At 30.0% G+C, this 19,699-nt stretch overlaps 2 protein-coding genes across 7 annotated transcripts in view; both read left to right on the plus strand.

The window, feature by feature from the left end:
• Positions 1-904: 904 nt before the first annotated feature.
• Positions 905-16,433, plus strand: LOC105251834 (GATOR complex protein DEPDC5). Of its 6 annotated transcripts, XM_025411398.1 has the most exons (25): positions 905-1,131; positions 1,255-1,633; positions 1,732-1,857; positions 1,931-2,402; positions 2,484-2,680; positions 2,748-3,028; positions 3,365-3,591; positions 3,780-3,998; positions 4,203-4,373; positions 4,464-4,607; positions 6,149-6,157; positions 7,849-8,066; positions 8,154-8,359; positions 8,745-8,919; positions 8,995-9,195; positions 10,427-10,522; positions 11,341-11,414; positions 13,797-13,907; positions 14,203-14,410; positions 14,686-14,794; positions 14,862-15,095; positions 15,272-15,432; positions 15,511-15,679; positions 15,765-16,081; positions 16,223-16,420. In XM_025411398.1, the coding sequence occupies exons 2-25, from the start codon at positions 1,283-1,285 to the stop codon at positions 16,418-16,420; spliced, it is 4,674 nt and encodes a 1,557-aa protein (XP_025267183.1). In that variant the 5' UTR covers positions 905-1,131; positions 1,255-1,282. The 6 variants fall into 6 exon arrangements, with proteins under 6 accessions (XP_025267183.1, XP_025267187.1, XP_025267188.1 ...); XM_025411399.1 differs by lacking the exon at positions 905-1,131 and having other exon boundaries at positions 1,283-1,633; positions 16,223-16,433; XM_025411400.1 differs by lacking the exons at positions 905-1,131; positions 11,341-11,414 and adding an exon at positions 12,665-12,735 and having other exon boundaries at positions 1,283-1,633; positions 16,223-16,433.
• Positions 16,434-17,258: 825 nt separating this feature from the next.
• Positions 17,259-19,699, plus strand: part of LOC105251833 (histone-lysine N-methyltransferase, H3 lysine-79 specific) — a 3,581-nt gene continuing 1,140 nt past the window's right edge. The window contains exons 1-4 of the mRNA XM_011258875.3: positions 17,259-17,484; positions 18,045-18,351; positions 19,177-19,604; positions 19,689-19,699. The exon at positions 19,689-19,699 is cut by the window's right edge and continues 130 nt beyond it. Of these exons, the coding sequence (XP_011257177.1) occupies positions 17,259-17,484; positions 18,045-18,351; positions 19,177-19,604; positions 19,689-19,699 (972 nt within the window). The remainder of the gene's footprint in view (positions 17,485-18,044; positions 18,352-19,176; positions 19,605-19,688) is intronic.

The following is a 19,699-nucleotide window of genomic DNA, read 5'->3' on the forward strand; positions in this document are numbered from 1 at the left end:
CGAGTTGTCCTTTGCACAGCATTCTGTAAAATAAAATGATTTTAGATGGATTTATATTATATCAGTCCACAAGAAATATATACAAAAAATATATATATTATCTAAGACATTTATATGTAAACATCCGTAAAAGAATGTTTTAATAAAAATTATTATACATTTAATGATAGAATAAAGTATCAATTTATAACATTAGTAAATATGCCCAATTGTATAAAATACAAGTACATCACATTTTTGTGAAAGAAAAATAAATAAATGTTCTCAAAATTATTACATAAAAATTTTTGTTAACAATAAAATGTTTATATAAGTAATAATTCAAAAATAATATATAAATGAACAACAATAAGTATAATTAGAAGTTGCTCTCAACATATAAGAGATTATGTGAAAGAAAGTGCATTTATTCATAGAGCATAACTAAGAGAATATTAAGTCAATAATTAATATTATGTTTATATATTATTGTATATATTTCTCTTTGTTAAAGTACCGATAAGGATATAATATAAATAGCAAAATGCAATAAGCTATCTATGTCCTTGTTTCAAAATTTCCTCTTAATTTTAATTTACCATATGCGTAGAATAAAAATCGTCATCGTTTTTTATCCTTTCGCTTTTTTCCTTTAAACACAAAGTGCAATTTATTTGATGTTACAAATTTTTATACGTTTGATAATCGGGATAAAGAAAGCCAAGATTCGAATTGACGTCTGTCACTGCACCGGAAATGTCAGATTGCATCCTAATCTAACCAAACCTCAGAAATGTCAAAATAAAGGGAGTGAAAGTTGTATGGGTTTGTTACAAATAAGAAGGAAAAAATATAAGCTTTATAAAACAGAAGGTGTCAAAAGACGATAAAAAATAAAATCGGTTGATGGCACATTAAATACTATATTTTATATATATAAAAAAAATATCAAATTGCATCCTAACCAAATTAAGCAGAAATGTCAAACTGCAGCCTAACCTTAACCCTAATCTAACCCTATATAATTCTGTCTAAATTGTAAATGGCTGCCCTAGCTTCATCGACAACATCGCTGTGTTAACAATCTAGTTAGATATAATATATAAAAGTCTGTGATTTGAATATTTACACACATACATACATATACAAGAGGTGATATTGCAAGAAAATAATTTAGTTTGCAAGAAAAATATCTATACGTGATTACGAAATATCTATACGTATTTCTCGCTTTTGACGTCATAATCCAGTTGTAATGGAAAACTTTTAACTTAGATCTATGGGTCAGGATGTCGAATGAAGTATGAAGCTCTTCAAGCTAATAGTACATCAGAAAAATTTTAGTGGAGAAGATTTGGTAATCAACCCGAAGGACTATCCTGGTATAAAAACCGGCGATGTCGTCGAGATTTATCATCCTGATGATGAGTTCAGTCGCCTGCTGTTGCAAGTTACCTCCTTCAAAGAGGATCTGCAAGGACGCGAGACTATTAGTGTGGAGAATAACGTAGCAACAATGTTCCAATTAAGAACGTTTACCGATGTATATATGAACATAGTAAATCCGGACGATGTAGCTCTAGATTCTGTAGAATTGACCTTTAAAGATCAGTACATGGGACGCAGTGAGATGTGGCGTCTGAAAAACAGTTTGGTACATATTGCACATTTTGTTGTACATTTGCGATCGATATCTTTGATGTATTTATATAAATGTGCAGTATATATATGAATTTTTCATATTTATTCTAGGTAAATACATGTGTTTATGTCAATAAGAAAATAGAGTTCTGTGGCAGTAGTATACGATGCCAAGTACATGAAATGTGGTCTCAGGGTGATCGGGTTGCTTGTGGCGTTATAACAGATGATACTAAAGTATGTCCAAAATTGTGTAATACTCACTATATTAACCTTTAAACTCTGTTATAAAAGCAAATATGATTTTCAGGTAATATTTCGATCTTCTACAAGTATGGTATACTTGTTTATTCAAATGAGTTCTGAAATGTGGGATTTTGATATACATGGGGATCTTTACTTTGAGAAAGCAGTAAATGGATTCTTGGCAGATTTATTCCAAAAATGGAAAAAGAATGGCAGCAATCATGAAGTTACAATTGTACTCTTTTCAAGAACTTTTTATAATGCAACTAGTTTGGAGGAATTTCCAAATCATATGAGAGAGTGTTTGCAACATGATTACAGAGGAAGATTCTATGAAGATTTTTATAGAGTTGCGGTACAAAATGAAAGATTTGAGGATTGGAGTAATGTTCTAGTACAATTGCGTAAACTATTCACTGACTATCAAAAGATTGTTTTGGAATATCACCAGAAGCCAGATATTAATATGCCTAGGGCAATAAATTCCACTGCCGCACAAGGCAATTTTCTGGAAGTGTTAAATATGTCTCTGAATGGTGAGTAGTGCACATATAAATAAGGAATGATGAAAAATTAATTATAATTTATTTATTATATTTAACTTGTTATCATTACAGTTTTTGAAAAACACTATTTGGATCGTAGTTTTGATAGAACTGGTCAATTATCTGTAGTAATTACACCTGGAGTTGGAGTTTTTGAAGTTGATAGAGAGTTGACAAATGTAACAAAGCAAAGAATCATTGATAATGGTGTAGGCAGTGATTTGGTGTGTGTAGGGGAGCAACCGCTACATGCAGTTCCCCTATTAAAGGTAAATATACAAATATATATATAAATTAATCATATGTTAAGATGATAGACAAAATATTTGATTTCAGTTTCATAATAAAGATTCTTCTACAAATGCACCAGATGACTATAGTATGCCTCATTGGATAAATCTTAGTTTCTATTCTACAAACAAGAAGATACCTCATTCTACATTTATACCACGAATAAAACTGCCACAAAGAGTATCAAAGCATCCGGATAATGAAAAATTGCACTGCAAAGCCAGACTTTTGCAAGAAGATCCAAGAGAATGTCTGCATAATACTTTATTCGATTACGATGCTTATGACGCACAAGTGTTCCAATCGCCAATTGTTGCTACTTCAAGGTAAATTAATAGTATAATAAATGTTTTTCTTTTAGCCCTATATTCTCTTATATCGAATAAAACTGAATGTTTTTTTTTTTGTGATAAAGTTTTATACATTTTTTTGGAAACATTCATAATATAAAAAGACAAAACTTCTAAAAAAACATAAATTATATAATTTAAAATAAAAAGAGAAATATATTAATAAAATATAATAAGAAATATATATATGAAATATATATATAATAAAATTCTACATATGTCAATTTTGTAATCTTTTATTATTTTATTATTAAATTTTATCAAATTTATTTATTATATATATATATTTTTTTTTTAATTATTTGTTTGTAGTGTACAAAGGATAAATACAAGAACGAAAAAGACGAGTGTGGCGTGTCTAGAAACACACAACAATGGCCACTTGTTAAAATTTTTGAAACGTAAGATGTCAGATCCCGATATACATCATCCTCCACCTGAGACGCATTCACCACCGGTTGTTGCATTACGGAGTGCAGCTATAACAATACCACATAAAACAGACGATGATAATAATGAATCTAATGAAGAAAAAACTGGTAAAAATACATACATTATCTATCTATTTATCTATTTATCTATCTACACACACACACACACACATATATATATATATATATATATATATATATATATATATATTTATCTATTTATTTATTTTATATAATGTTTTCACTACTAAAACTATTTCTACAATTTTATTAAATAACTGCGGTAACTCCATTAGGTGCATCCAGGACACCAGTCAAAAATGATTTAACTGATTCAGAGATATCTCCGCCCTTTAGACCTGTTGTTGGTAGCGCTGGTAGCCCAACAAATTCAATTTCTCAACCAACAAATATACTCAGGCCTACTAGAGCACTAATCAATCCTTTTGATCCATCACACGTTACCATTAAACTTACCAGCAATAGACGAAGATGGACTCATATATTTCCAAAAGGTAAATAATTTTGTTTTATATCGATATATCGATACGATACGACTTATATATCTTGATAAATTTATTATTAATTTCTCATTTGCTTTGATCATAAAAGATAAATGTTGTTTATATAAGTTCAATCAGTTTATATAAGTTCATCATAATTGATTACAATTTCATAGATTTGGAAAATTAATTAAGATTAAATTGATATAATTTCAGGACCAACTGGAGTACTAATACAACAACATCATTATCAAGCTGTTCCAACCCAAACATGTTCAGAGTCACAAAGTGAAACTACTCCATCAACCATAAGTGGATCCCCAATGGAGATTGGGGCCAATTTAAATCAAATTTCAAGATCAGCATCCCAAATAGGCTTTCAAGATTGTTAGTATTTAATATCATATTAAATTGAAACGAAGATATCTTTAAAAAAATATAAGATATAAAAAGATAATAAAATTCATGTTTTTATAGGTACAAAAGGAAAACTGCGGTCTAATTCTTCTACAATTAATGGAGATAAAGCTGTAAATCCTTCTTCCACTATGATGAACAAGAGTCTGACCCTCTTATGGGGTGCCACTGGTGAGCAAGAGTGGACACCCGCGCTAACAACAGGTTTGCAGTATATTTTTGATATATTATGAAAATTTATCTATATATAATTTTTGGCAGGAAATGTTAGAGCCATTAGAGAGATATTATTATCATATGTCTAAACATTTATTTTATATTGTTTTTTTTTAAATTATTAAATCATAATAGATAAAGTTATAATACAAGTATACACACATATATACATATACATGTTTTATATGTGTATATAAATTGCTTGTATTATATAATAGCTTTTCCTATTATAGAGTAATAATTTTAGAAAGAATAATTTTTACACAGGATGATAGGTACTGAATTTGCACATTTTAAATTATGCATTGTTACATACAACACATAATTTACAAGTTATTCAAGATGTGTAAACTGAGTGCCTCAATTTTATATATAATAAAATTAAATTATATTCTATAACATATTTTAGATTCTAAAAAATGCAACAAAGTTATCGACTTATTGTGATACCTCAAGTTTACAGCTTAAAAGAGAGAATTTTTAAAATAATCTAAAATTTAAAGATTAGCATTCTATTGAATAGAAAATTATTTTCATTATACATAACATACAATTTCAATATCCGTAAGTTATATAATGCTTCTTGTGCATATTGTGCTTTTTAATCAATTTACTCAGTTTTTTTATATTATTTAAGTAACATAATCGTTAATTTTATAAACAGGAGTGGTCCTGTGGTTTTGGCTTCAGATTACAATGTAGTTCTGAATAATCAAAATTAATTCCTTCCCTCTTCTCGTGCTTTATATTACAAATTATAATATTTATAATGTTTATATATATATATAATTTTTATTAATATATTATAATATTTTTTTATATATATAATATTTATATATAAATATAAATATATGCCACATATGTAATGTATATCATCTTTAAATTGACGCGAAGAGAATGGCACTTTTTGATTAGTTTACAGATTTCCTCCTGTTTACAAATATTTTTCCTTTAAAAATAATACAAAAACATATAATATACTTACTAGCAAACATATGACAGAAAGTCCAAAAGAAATTAAAAGGCCATTATAATTTATGACATTTTAAAAAGAATGAAAATACTTGAAAATTGCATCTTACAGACATTATAGAACATCACCAATTATTGCATTTCATAAAACTTGATATGCTACAGTATTATTCTAACAATTTCATTTTCGTAATTTTTTACTTATATTTCATTTAATTAATTTTACATTTTTCATTTGAATAAAATAATTTTTTTCTGAAGTTTTTCTTAATACACAAATTATACTTTTAGAAAATTACATCTCTATACGGACAGATAATCACACATCCAAATATATATATTTCATATAGTTATAAGAGATAGAAGTTTTATAAGAAAATATTTTCATTCTTAAAAATATCAATATTTATTTTTACAAAACCATTAATCATCAATACGAATAATGTTGTTACATTTATTTCCATGCTATGGTACGTCTAATTGGGATACAACGCTGGACGCATTGATGTATGACATGTGTGATGTACAACTATGATGTCACTTATGCTGTTTTACAGCAATCATAGGTTAGCGCCATACTCTATTAGGGATTGATCCGGTTACGGTATACATTTGTTTATCTATGATAAGGACACTAGTTCGAAGTAGGAGCATCGCTACTTAATATTTCCTTATTATTTCTTTGCTAGTATACATGTGTGTGTTTTTTTTACATATTTGAAAATTGCATGTGTAACATATACAGCAAATATTTCCAGAATTCCAAACAAATTTTTTAATATTATAATAATATAAAAAATATATTTGTGATATTTTCAATCTATTCTTTTAAGTTTCCTTTTTTAATTAAAGCATAAATAGACTTTGCCATAGACAGCTTCTAGTTTCTATTTACTGCATAAATCTGCTGCTTACATATTCCTTACGTTTCACAAATTGCTCTATCGCTGTTTTCGTTAATTAAGATCTGTTATTTTGTGCATAAAGCTTATTGTTTTTTTTTGCTAATATAGTTACTTGTATTAATTTATGTGTTTCTTCTCACTAACATTGTGCTATAATATTAATCTCGATACATATGTTACATATATTGAATTTATCGTACATTTATATATGATATGTAGTTATTTATATTTATAAGGCTTATTACATTATATTCTCTCTTTTCTGTAGATCTAATCGAGTAACTTTATTGCACCAAAGCATAAAGAGGAAATAATGCACATCTACTTTAGAATTATTAGATTTCTGCTTTATACGTCATATGATTTAATAACACAAATTGACATATTCTTCATAGAATGTATGTTAGAAACACGTTATATAACTAATAATTGTGAAATAGCATGTATTTAGGGACAGACTTTTAATTTTTATCATATACATATTAATATGTTATGTACGTACATATGATGTGCAGTTTCAACATTTAAGATATTGTTACAATGGACATATATAATGATGATATCTTTTGATAATAATTCAATGTTTTAATATGAAAAATAATTCAGTATGATAAAGATTAAATTAAATGTATAAATTGCATATACATATAGAAAGTTTAGTAATTTCTAAATATTCGATTATGCATACTGAATATATAATTTCTTTATATACATGTATATATAAGTTTCATAAAACAATTTTTCTAGTAAATTTAGATTTCTATTTTTTAAATAATTTATTAAAACACTTTTTTTATAACACTGCTGTTAATATACACCATATTGTAGATTTTTCTATATAATTGATATATTAATAGGTTTTATCAAGAGATAAAACATATTTTTTTACTGGTAAAGGGACATCAAATCGGTGAGATGCAACGGATTCTCGATAATTTAGTGCTTTTCTAAAATCTAAAGATCTTCTAAAGATCTCTGCTGATCACGTACTGTTTAGAACTGAAAACAAAATATGAGATGATTTCATCTAGTGCTTTAATTTCTATAACTTTTCTTTATTCCAAACAAGCGATATGTTATCGAGTGTCTCTTCTTTGCACTTATAAGGAAGAAATAGATATTGAGCGAAGATAATTCTAAAAAGAAAAAAAAAAGAAAAAGTAATATTGTTGAATATAAAACTAGAAATACACAGGTATTAATCTTAAAATTACACAGATGTATTTTTTACATAATTGTGAACAGAGATTGATATATATACCTATATATTTATCTGTTTCTTCTTGCACAAATATAATATGATTTTTTTAAATATTAATTTTTTCTATTATTTTCAAATCTTATTCGAATAGGGGTCGACTGGAAATCTTTAACAATCCCAGCATGCCTACCCATCACTACAGATTACTTTCCGGACAAGCGAAGTTTGCAAAATGATTACGTCGTATCGGACTATAATCTTTTACCGGACGATGTCAACGCAGATTTTGCTCAACAACGAGCAATATATAAAAAACCACTTACAACTGTAGAAGTGTTTAAAGAACTGGTTTCACAACGCTTGGCTCAAGTATAAATTTAGCATTAAATTTATGAAACATACATATATAATTTATTAATATGTATAGAATTATAGGAGTGTTATGTTACTTTTAAGGGTTTTCAATTAATTATTTTACCATCGATTACTAAGCATCAAAGCAACGCGACTGGCAGCAATACTGCTGCCGCGATTAGTACTGTGATACGCGGTAGACAGACCGAATCCGAACCCAAAGAAGAATATTTGCTCAGCATTGGAAGAATTTTTCATAAAATATCTTTGTTCGATAATTCTATAACGGTTACGAGATATCGACCACGGTAACTATTTCTATTAACTAAATGTTAAAATCTTTCAATTTATTACACTGGAGATCAATGAATCTACTTGCGCATTTGACTCTCATATTTTAATTTCCTTTAATTGTGTACAATCGTGAGAAACAATTTTATTAAAATTTTTTCACTTTATCACATTTTTTGTATATATATATAAAGTCTTCGGAGATTTAAAAAAAATTTAAGAGTGCCGTTTTAATATTATATGAGAAAGAAAGATACAAAACTTGTATTATCTTAACATATAATAAGAGATTGTTAATATTGAAATTGTTAAGTAAATTTTATTATGATCAATTGTTTTCCAATGTAATCACTTAAATTACATTCGAGTAAGAAATAGCTGTAACAATATTTGCATTTATAGACATCCTTATCCACCGTTCAATATTCACTACCGATATCGATTCCACGCACCGCATCACGACACATACGAGGTATCGTGGGTGTCTTTCACCACGGAGAAACTCGAGACATACAATTGGAATTATCTAGATCATTATATTTGCACACGAGGCCACACTGATTTTGCCTTGGTGGAAGTGAGTAGGTTTACAGAGAAGAGATATTATATCTAAAATGAAAAAATTGATATATTAGTATGTTTTATTTTTAAGGCCCTTAAATATTGGAGATTTCGGATATTTCTATTACCGCTACACAATTCTTCGACTCGAAAAATTCTAGAGGGTTCTCTAAGATGTGACATATACACTTCACCTAGTAATATCGAGCAAGCGTCATTGATGGATGGCTTTCTGCGCTTTATCGAAGGATGGTTAAACAAGATACGACGGCCGAACCCCAATAAAAACTTGGTAAATTTCTCCATCTTGAATATTTGGTAGGTGTATACAAAGATAAAGTTAACGAGAGGATCCTGAATTGTTAACTATTCCTTATTAATAAAAATTTTAAAATTCTATACTAATTTGATAAAAATCACATATATAGAAGAGACATTCCAAAAAGTAGTTACATTAGCATAATCTAAGAAATGTATATCCCCACTTTTTTATTAATCAGATGTCTCAATTTTTGACTCGCTCGATTAATTTTCGATTAAAACATCGATTTTTGTCGTTACATAAGATCGGATAAATTTGCTGTTAATGTAAATCTTTTTGGAATCTGTTGTATTTATAAATATTTTTTTTGCAGTTATTTTGTTCTCTACCTGCAAACGTATAATATTTATTTAAAATTGCTTGATAGTTTTCGTTATTATATATTACATTGTTGGAGGAGTTATTCTATTTAGGTTTTTTTTAATATAATATTTTTTTTAAAACAAACGCGGTATAAAGATCATTTTATATGCAGAACATAAAGTATGATTCTTAAAGGGTAATTTTTTTTCTGGAATATCTCCTCTTCAAACTATATTTGAATGTTGCATGCTCACATTTGATTGATTTGCGCAGATTTATTTTAATGCTTTTGTTAATTTTATATATTTACATTTTATTAACTTTTGAATTATGCAGTCTCTGTCAGCATATCTTTTATAAATTTACAATCTTATTATAAAACGATGATCAAACGACTATCAAACTAATTTTGAGAATTGTCTGTAGATAAAGGCAACGTGACATGCTGTATAACATGCTGAACAGTATATATAAAACATTAAAACACATAAAATTAGAAAACTAAAAAAAGCACGGCTTTTTATAGTTTTATAGCTTTGTTTGACACTTTGCGTTAACGTCAATTGTATAACATATGTACAATAGCAACATTCAGCAATATTAATTTACGTAACAGTATAAGACTTATAAGACTTATACCTCTGTATTATACGTACGATCGTTCCGAAATATACATATCAAAGTTACGTTATTTACGTTATTTACGAGAGATATATATGTTGGCAGATTGAGATTACAAAATCCACAAAACAACAATGATAGCAAATAGATCCGCGCACAATTAAAACAAATAATAATTATAATAAGTCTATAAATTCGATATATACGTATGCGAAAAGTAGAGACTTGTAGCTGGAATGTTTGTATGGGGAGGGGTATTCAGCATGATATGTTTCAGAGCCCCACAGCTCTAGGTGGTGTCCCCCCAAGAGATCCTGCCTCTCATTTGACCAGACGCAGGCACAGCACGAGCCTGATATTCCTCACTAACCAGGTACATCCTCCCCTCCTGTAGCCTTGATACACAGAGTCCAACTGCTCTCGTATGAAATTCTCTCTAAGCGAGTTTCCGATGAAGTTAATTTAATGAGCAGGATGATCAGAAATTTCTTTAAAAAATTCTCTTTTTCATTCGACATACATTTATCGTATATAGCAACATCGATTTCCGATTTCGAATACTGTGGACGGAGTAAAGTTGCAGCAGGATATTTTGCAAAATAATAGAAAAGAAATTTTTGAAGATCATTTGAAGATTACGTGAAACAGACACTCTCTCTCTGGTTCTGTTTCTTTCTCGCATAAAATTAACTTATTGAAATATTTTACCTCTTACAATTAGATATTACAAATTTTAAAATTCTTTTTCTCTCTCTCTGTGTTTTTTTCTTCATAGAATTTTTCCTGATGCAATTTTACCCCATTTTTAAGGTATCACTAGATGTATCCGAATTTCGATAGAATCGCTTCTTTGATACGTGTTACTTGGAATGATCAGGCAGCTTACACTATATATACATCACGATAATTGTGATCGTGCTTGATATTTTTGCATTGAATGTGCATCTATGATTTTAGTGAGCTTATCCCGTTATGCGTGAGATGTTACAATGTTTGATTTACACTCTTCTCTCTTGTTATATACATAATACATATACAATATCTAATGTGCCTTCACGACTACGAAAACATTTCTTAATGTTGTACGTCACATTATACAGTTAGATACAGATATACATTCTCACGATCATGTCAGCTTGATCATAATCATTCATAAATTATATTACCCATACGTGTCATCATACTTTCCAGACCAGTCTAGTCGGCAGCTCTCCTTTCAGGGAACGACTCGGGAGCAACCGTCTGCCGGAGAAACCGAGACCAAGGTTTGAATATATCTACCTTGATGATTTCAACATTGTTTGTGCTTTATATTTGCATCTTTAACGATGTAGTTTTGCCGAAACTCCCTCTTTTTTTTTCAGTGGACTATTCTAAACCGGTGTTTGATTTTACTTTTCTGCTTTGTTCACACACATATTACTTGTTGCAGATGTGTTGGAGATACCGCTTGCACAATATTGTAATATCACAATAACTCTGATATTTTTGTATTAAATAATGCAATTTATATAATGATTTTCATGCATTATGAGTATATTGTTAATGTTGAACATCGCATTGTGAAGCGTGGCACTTGCATCATACTGCGTTTAATTGACGATTCTGCGAAACACGTGTCCTCTTGCTTTATATTTTCATTTAATGATAAATACAATTTATTTGTGTCTGACATAAAAAGTGCATTTAAATATTTAAATATTTTGAAAGAAAATAGATCGATACTTAACGCTAAGCTTGCGATGAAAATATGAAGCATTAATACAAAAATCAATTAATTCATTCTTTGACGCTTATTGTTCTCTTTTATTGTATGTATATGTGTACTATGTATTAAATTTTCTTTTCAGTTTAACATTTTCGGTGATAGATGAATAATCTGGCTAAGATTCTCAGGCGCAACTAAAAAGGATGCAATATGGCAGTATATTTTTGAGAGAAGCGCATTGCGTGCGATGTTGATCGATCTTTCACTTCACTGTTATCATGCATGTGTTTTAATTTGTGAAGAGTATTGATATAAAATAATATATTCGAATCATCTTTGTATATTGCAACATAGTATATCTCACTATACGGTATATAAGGAATGTAACACCTCAAGTGCGTAACAAATTATTCTTCCTTCGCACTTTTTACTCATCTTTTAACAACATCATTCGATTGAATTATCACTTGTTGCGATATATATCTTTTGGATATGGAGCAGCAAGATTAGCATTAGAAGGAGAATGAAAAAGCATCGACGAGAATTTTATGTAGCATATATAGTTTCTATATCTTTCAGCTTCTTTCATCTTTTTCGTTCATTTCCCGATATGCCTGGCTGGAGCATACGTACAGCCAAATACGCCCAAGCAAAGAGCTACGTTTTCTTCAAGATGCAAAAATAAAATTTAACGGCGCATGTGTGTGCGTGTACGTGTGTGTATGTGTGTACCTATGCTCCGTGCCTTGTAGAAAATTTTGGTAGTGAGTGAGGGAGTGACGGGGTTTTATACTCTCCTCTGTACAGGAGAGGCATGTAGTGAATACCGCTGCGGCTGCTCGCACGTGCCTCGACACTCCTCGCCACGTGCCAAACAGGTTGGTTGTCACTCTCTCTTATTCCTTTCGATTCAGATTAAAAGCTACTTTTCGCGAAAATATATGTATATAGATCTACGGAGAGTTCTTCTCAAAACCATAAAATTTCCTTTTACATATAAATCCTATCGGTCGATTTAAGGGTGATTTTTTGTAGCGAAAATATCGAGGCATTTATAGTTTGTTTGAATTACAAACAATGGAAAAGAGGCTTTTCGCAAACTATAGTTTGTAGAATTAAAAGAGCGATAGAAATATATTTTTAAAATTAATTTTAGATGGAGTTTATATATCTGAAAAAATTTTAATTTGAAACTTGTCAAAATATGATGGGAAAATTGAAAAATTGCAAAAAATGATCTATTTTCGCTAAGAAAAAATTAACTCCAGAAATTGACCAGAAAATTTGCTATTAAAAAGACATCCAGAGATCTTGAAACATTTTTTTATATGTATATATGAATAATCTTCCTCGGTCTTATTTTATTGAGTATTCTTTTAGTCACGTATTATATACATAAATGATTACGAATAATATCTAACGCACATAGAATAAAAAAATCATATGCTTTCGTTTATTAAAATTTAAATTTATTAAAGTTTATTAAAAGTTTATTAAAATTTAAATATTAAAAATCTTAAAAAAAATTAAAAATTGCCATAAAAATTTATAAGCTACTTTTCTTTTATTTTCTCTTTCTTTGATTTTTCACAAAATGTTAAATTATGTTTCTCTGTGACTGAAAAAACACTCGGTGAAACGGGTGTATCTTTGTGTATCTCTTGTCTTTGATAATTTTGTAAAAACAATTTGTAAAATTTGTTTCTAAAAAATGAACTAAAATAGAATAACATCACTTTGCGAAAGACAAACGCGGTATTGTGTTTTCATCAAAATCTTTATCAAATGTGCTACAAAATAACATAAGGTGCGTGGAAAAAAAGAATATATGTTCGCTTGTCTTAGACATCGATAATAAAATTCGCTTCGTAAATACCGCTTTTCCTTTCTGTGATAATGCGAGCATTTAAATAAATTCTTTCTTTTATGGATGATTCAGATCCGGTTCTAAAGTAATGGACAGAGGACGAGTATCGCCAGCCAGTGAAGCTGTACTGCCGTTGTCGCTGGAACAACAGCAACAGGATCATTTCGACACTAATGATGATAGGTAATCGAAAGATATATCATGATAAATAACATTCGAATTTATTAATTTTCTAGGTATAAAATTTTTTCTTTTTTCTAACTGAATTCTTATTCATGATATACAAGATACGTTCAATATGCTAATCATGAATCGGTGTTAAAGTCGCGTTAAATAATAATATCTAAATATCTTAATGATCATTATTCATCTGAATCATCAATCTCATACAAAGATAAGCAATTTTCTGGACACATGCTTCGACTATTCTAATGCTATAAACTCATATATTTAATGAGTGCACCTATTTGTTTCCTAGCACGAACCTGGAATTGACCAAGATAAAAAGCAATGCAACAAACTTGGAAATTTTGGAGGTCATGAAACATCCTCAAACTGGGGTCGGTTTCTTGACGCAGCACCCCTCACTCCCGAGTCAAACGTTTGTTAGCGCCGATGCGATTCAATGGTTAAATAATCATATGGAAGGCGGCGTAGGAGTCGAGCGGGGTATCGATATCATGCAGGTAGACTCAGAAATTTTTTTCATCTATTCAATATAATCTGCAAAATTCAATAGTGTTATGACTCTTAATTTCTGATTTAAGAGATCAGAAAAAAGAAAGAGATTTACTTTCTTATATCAAGAAATGTTACTTTCTTTGCATGCAGGATTCTATTCATAAAACAATAAAATTATTTCTTTAAAAATATTTTTTCATATATGTTTGCATTTAAACAAAAAAAGATTTAATTAAAGCATTATTTTGATAAGATTAATTAATAATTTATCTTTATGCAGAGGATGATTCAAGAAAAATTGATATGTCACGCGTCCGGCGATTTCTCGCAACCATTCGTCTTAGGATTTTACTTGTACCACATTGTGCAAGATAAAGAAAATCAAAAAGGCAAGTAACAATCAGCGCATCATCAGCCTTTTTACGTGAAGTTTAACTTTGTATTTTTCATTTACAGCTGTAGATTATTCCGCTCCCCTCGGTGATCTACAAGGTTTCGAGAATGAATGGGTGGAAGTGGAAATGAGATCACCGAAAGGATGGTGTGAACCAACATCTTCGACAACATCGTCGACAATGTCATCTCCCATAACTATACCCAATTCCGACACCATTGACGAATCCGATGTTCCGCCTTTTCTGAGAGATGACATCAATTTGACGGAATCAATAGATGATAGAAATTGGACAGGTGAGAATACCACATAGCACATTGATTTATACACGTTTTCAGCTTGAATAACAATCTTTTGAATGAATAATCTTAGATTAGATCTAGCGCAACCGTAAAACGATAGAATCAATCCAATTAAGATATTTACATGGACAGTAAAACTGATCGTTCTGTAATATATTTGTTTTTTTCAGTGCCGCTGTATAAACATACTCATCTTGATATCGATATCAATAATAAAAGTGACAGAATTGAATGGGGCCACCTAAGGTATCAATCCATTTACAAGGTAGATCATTCCTACGAACTCGTAGTAGAATGGGTAGCATCGTCCGGCAGTATAGTAGCTGATTTGGTAAATAAAAGTTTGCTGTTTCCTTTCCTCGACGAGGCATATATTGAATTACATACTAATAATATTTCTTTTTACAAGATATTTCTTTGGCAACGCAAGGCTCAAATGTGCGGGATACAGATGGTGCCCATTCCTAGTGATTTGCTAGCGTTACCATATACCTTGAAGAGCGATCCTCTCAGAGGGCCTATTTTTATACCACTCGACACGGAATGCTTGATAGCGAATAAACGATACCTTTTTGAAGGTTTGTTCCAATTAATCTCCAATTAGTATAAATTCTTATTTTAAATGTCTAATTTAATAACAATAAGGAAAATGCGTTTATATAGAATTCCGAGAAGATACATACGCACAAAGGCTGATTCTACTTCAAGAAGCGATTCTGCAGCGATTCGGCTTTGTGCCGTGTTTAGTTGAAAACACTGAAAGTGATCGTCAGTATGTTCACATCACGGGCAATGCGTTTATATTAGTGCCATCCACTGCAAGTACTCGGCCGCGTCCACGAACCGGTACCAATATTGTACGGCGAAATATGGGACAGAAGAGATACCCAGTTCATTCGGACCAGCCAAGTCCGCATGAAGCGTATATTACCAGACACGTTAGTGGAAAGAGTAAGGATGATCATAATATGGATCGAAAAGTGAGTAATCTTGAATAAGAATCTTTACAAATAAATAAAAATATTTTATGAGTATGTTCATTCGCACATTATGATGCAAAATGTTTCAATTATATTATTTCCTTCGAAAAAATTTGGCATCATGTTGCTTATTGATTGCAGATGGGTTTTTTGTGGTCGTGGAATTATATGGTCAGTCGAAAATGGAAGTCGTTGTCCACTTCAACGGGCGACGAATTATTTCAAAAGAAAATCATACAAGATTTTCGACATTTCTGTTCTAATGGAGACAATAGACTGAAACAGTTTTGGGAATCTTGTTGGGAGTTAAAGGAGAAAACTTGTACAAAAACAAAGTAGCAAGATATCATTTCCAAAGAATTCATCATGGATCATACATAAATTTCACCAAAATCATCATATAATATGATTTTGTTAATCTTAATTTATCGAAAGTACAATAATATGAATATTTATATAAGATATAATTCTAAGCAGGATGAATAGAAGTATGTATAAATTGTATAATATTAATTACAAAGTAAAGATGGAAAACTATTGATCTCGATGGATGCCATTAATACAAGAGCAGAACATGCTAAAATATTTTAAAAAATAAATTGCAGAAAATATGAAAACATTTTTAAATTAAACTTTTGACACTTGTTATTTACTATCATTTTATCTGACTTTAATTCCTTTATTTAGAAACCTACATTCCATCATTAAGGAAAAATTTATTGAAACTTTATATTAATTTTTACGCGTTATATAATTATAATTCACTATTTGAAATACTTGATTAAAAGATGAGACCAGACAATATAATCTCGGACTATATATGTTAAAATAAAATACATTTTTAAATAAAATTTTAGAAAGCTACTTATGTTAATATTCATTAATATGCGAAGAGAAGTATTTATATCAAACTTCAATGACATCTCTCTAAACACACACCTTGAATACGCCCCTTAAAGGATTCCCTATTCGCTATTGTTCTTCAAAAAATACAACATCGAATTTATCATGGGTGAATTACGTTGTACGTAAATGATTATTTGAATGTAATAGTACTTTTGTAAAAATATTTACATTAATGAAACGTGCGACGAATCATTACAATGATTTGTGCATCATGTCAAATGCAATAACTGATTGTCAATATCAATCAGTTACGGTGAAAAAACGTACAACAATGATCAATGACAGTGACACTGACAGTTGGAAGACGGAATCTGATGAATCCGAAAAGAAAATTGCTCTCATCCATCATTGCGCAAATTACGATGAAATTCGCGAAGATGTAGCGAAAAAATCGAATTCCGGTCCCGAGATTCGGTATATCAACCCTGCCATTTACACGGAGTCTGTTGGTGAAAAGGAACATAATGTGACGCAGATTCACAGAACCGAGAACGATCGTGAGCAGGAAAATATATAGCTGTAAAACATACATAGATTAGAATTGAAAGAAATTCATTTTCATACATAGTATATCTAATATACAAAATTAGCAATAAAAAATAATTTAAAAATTGTCGGATAATTTTTCTTTATTTAATTTAACACATCTTTATTTAATTTAACACATTATAGCGTTATAGCGTTTTTTTTAATACTACTAATTATAGCGTTATGCGCTTTTTTTAATACTACTAATTTTTAAATTTATTAAATTTAAAGAAATGCAAGAAGAAAAAATATTTTAATTTTGAATAATTTTTATTTAATATAATTTTTTTCATATATATCAACTTGAAAATTTAAAAAAAGAATAAATTAAATAAATTTCTATTTAGATTAAATAGATATAATAAAATAAATTAGTACAATCGTAATTAGTAAAATTAAAATCTGATTTGAAACGCACACTTATTTTAAATAACATAATTTATAATTGATAAAAAAAATATATATTTTAAATATAATTTTGTTATATGAATCGTGCTATTAATACTTCGCAAAATTTATTTCTTCACAGATTATTATAATAGATACATAATCAACGCGAATCATCATGATAATTCCGAATCTTCGACAATCAATGTATCATCTATCAAGGATGCAACAAGCGTTGATCATGCGATCGAACATCCGGTACAGGACGGCACAGGACGAAGCACTTATAGGTGTTACTCGACATCCTTATCAGATACTACATTGTTTTCCGAACCGTTCACCGTTCGGTCAATTGTGGATCAATCATCTGCGAGAACCGCAAAAGTGGAAAGACGATGCAAGATCGATAGCGTTTCGAACGCCGAGAATGAACCAATAAAACGAGACAAGTTCGACTTTCGTGTTATTTTGCATGATCTTTATATTAAATTCCTTCAGAGTGGATGACGCATATATCATATATCATCCTGAAGAATGTGAACTCTTAACGTGGTTCACGTGAATATAAACAAAATTGTATATTTTTAAAGATTATCATACTATAAAAACCAATTAAAGTATGAATTTTAACAAATTATAAAATTTAAAAAAATACCAAATTATTAAAAAAATTAAAATTTTGACAAAGAAAAATTAAAAAAAAATGTTTAAAAAAAGTTAAAAATATTAAATGCTTAAAAAAAAAAGGAGCGCAAAGTTCCACATCTTCTTCATGACATACTCTGGGGTCATAAAACATTTTATAAAATTATTTCATCAGCTAATTGTGAACGCAATAATATGTCAATGCTGATTTTTACTTCTTTACATATTTTTATTTTTTCGTCCGCCATATTCCATATTATTTTCAATTTTAAAAATTCTTATTCAACGTCCTTCAAAATTTTAAAATATAATTATAAATTATAATAATTTCATCTTTTTATTTTCCATACTTTTATTTCTGTCTTTTTGTTTGCTATATTGTATCTGCCATTTTAAATTTTGAAAATTTAATGAATTTTTATTTGGTATCCTCGAAAACTATGATATGCAATATTATTTTGCAATATTATTTTGCAAATTCGCGAAACAATTTATCCGGTATATTTTTTGTCCATTTTGATGAGCAAACCTTCACACTGAAGGGGTTAAGAATTTAATTGCGACATATATATATGCGACAAAAATTGTAACATATATATATATGCGACAAAAATGGTAACATATTGCAGATATCGCGAAAATCGTCCAGACAATCACCAAGTCGTGCGAATTTCCATGACATCGCTCTCGACTGGTCCGAGCTCGGACTATCAGGCGTCGAACGCCGATCTTGGCAAGAGAATCGGTCATTCGGAATGGATTCGTAGAAAGGACGAGGAAACGCAACGCAGGAAAGAAGAGGAGGAACGCACGGCGAAAAAACGACAAGAGGAGGAAGAAAGGATGGCGCAAGAAAAGAAGGCGAAGGCGCGGCTGGAAAAGGAAAACTTTCTCAAGTGGATGGAGAAGAAGAGACAGCAGGAGGTCGAGAGGAAAGCGATCCTCGAGAACGAATTGGAATTGCAGAGACGTTTGAAGGAGATCGAGGATAAGGCAGCCGTTGCGAAGGCCCTGTACCTTCGTCAGTGGATCCAGAGAAAGGAGGAGGAGCAAAAGAGTATGGCGATAACTTTCCGCGAAACTTGCTCGAACTCCTTTGAGTCTTCGACGCGCGATAAGGGTTGATTGCCTTGTTTCGCAGCTCGGCATAAG

The sequence above is a fragment of the Camponotus floridanus genome, unplaced genomic scaffold, assembly GCF_003227725.1.
Source record: "Camponotus floridanus strain SB8 unplaced genomic scaffold, Cflo_v7.5 scaffold4, whole genome shotgun sequence".
NCBI lineage: Eukaryota > Metazoa > Arthropoda > Insecta > Hymenoptera > Formicidae > Camponotus > Camponotus floridanus.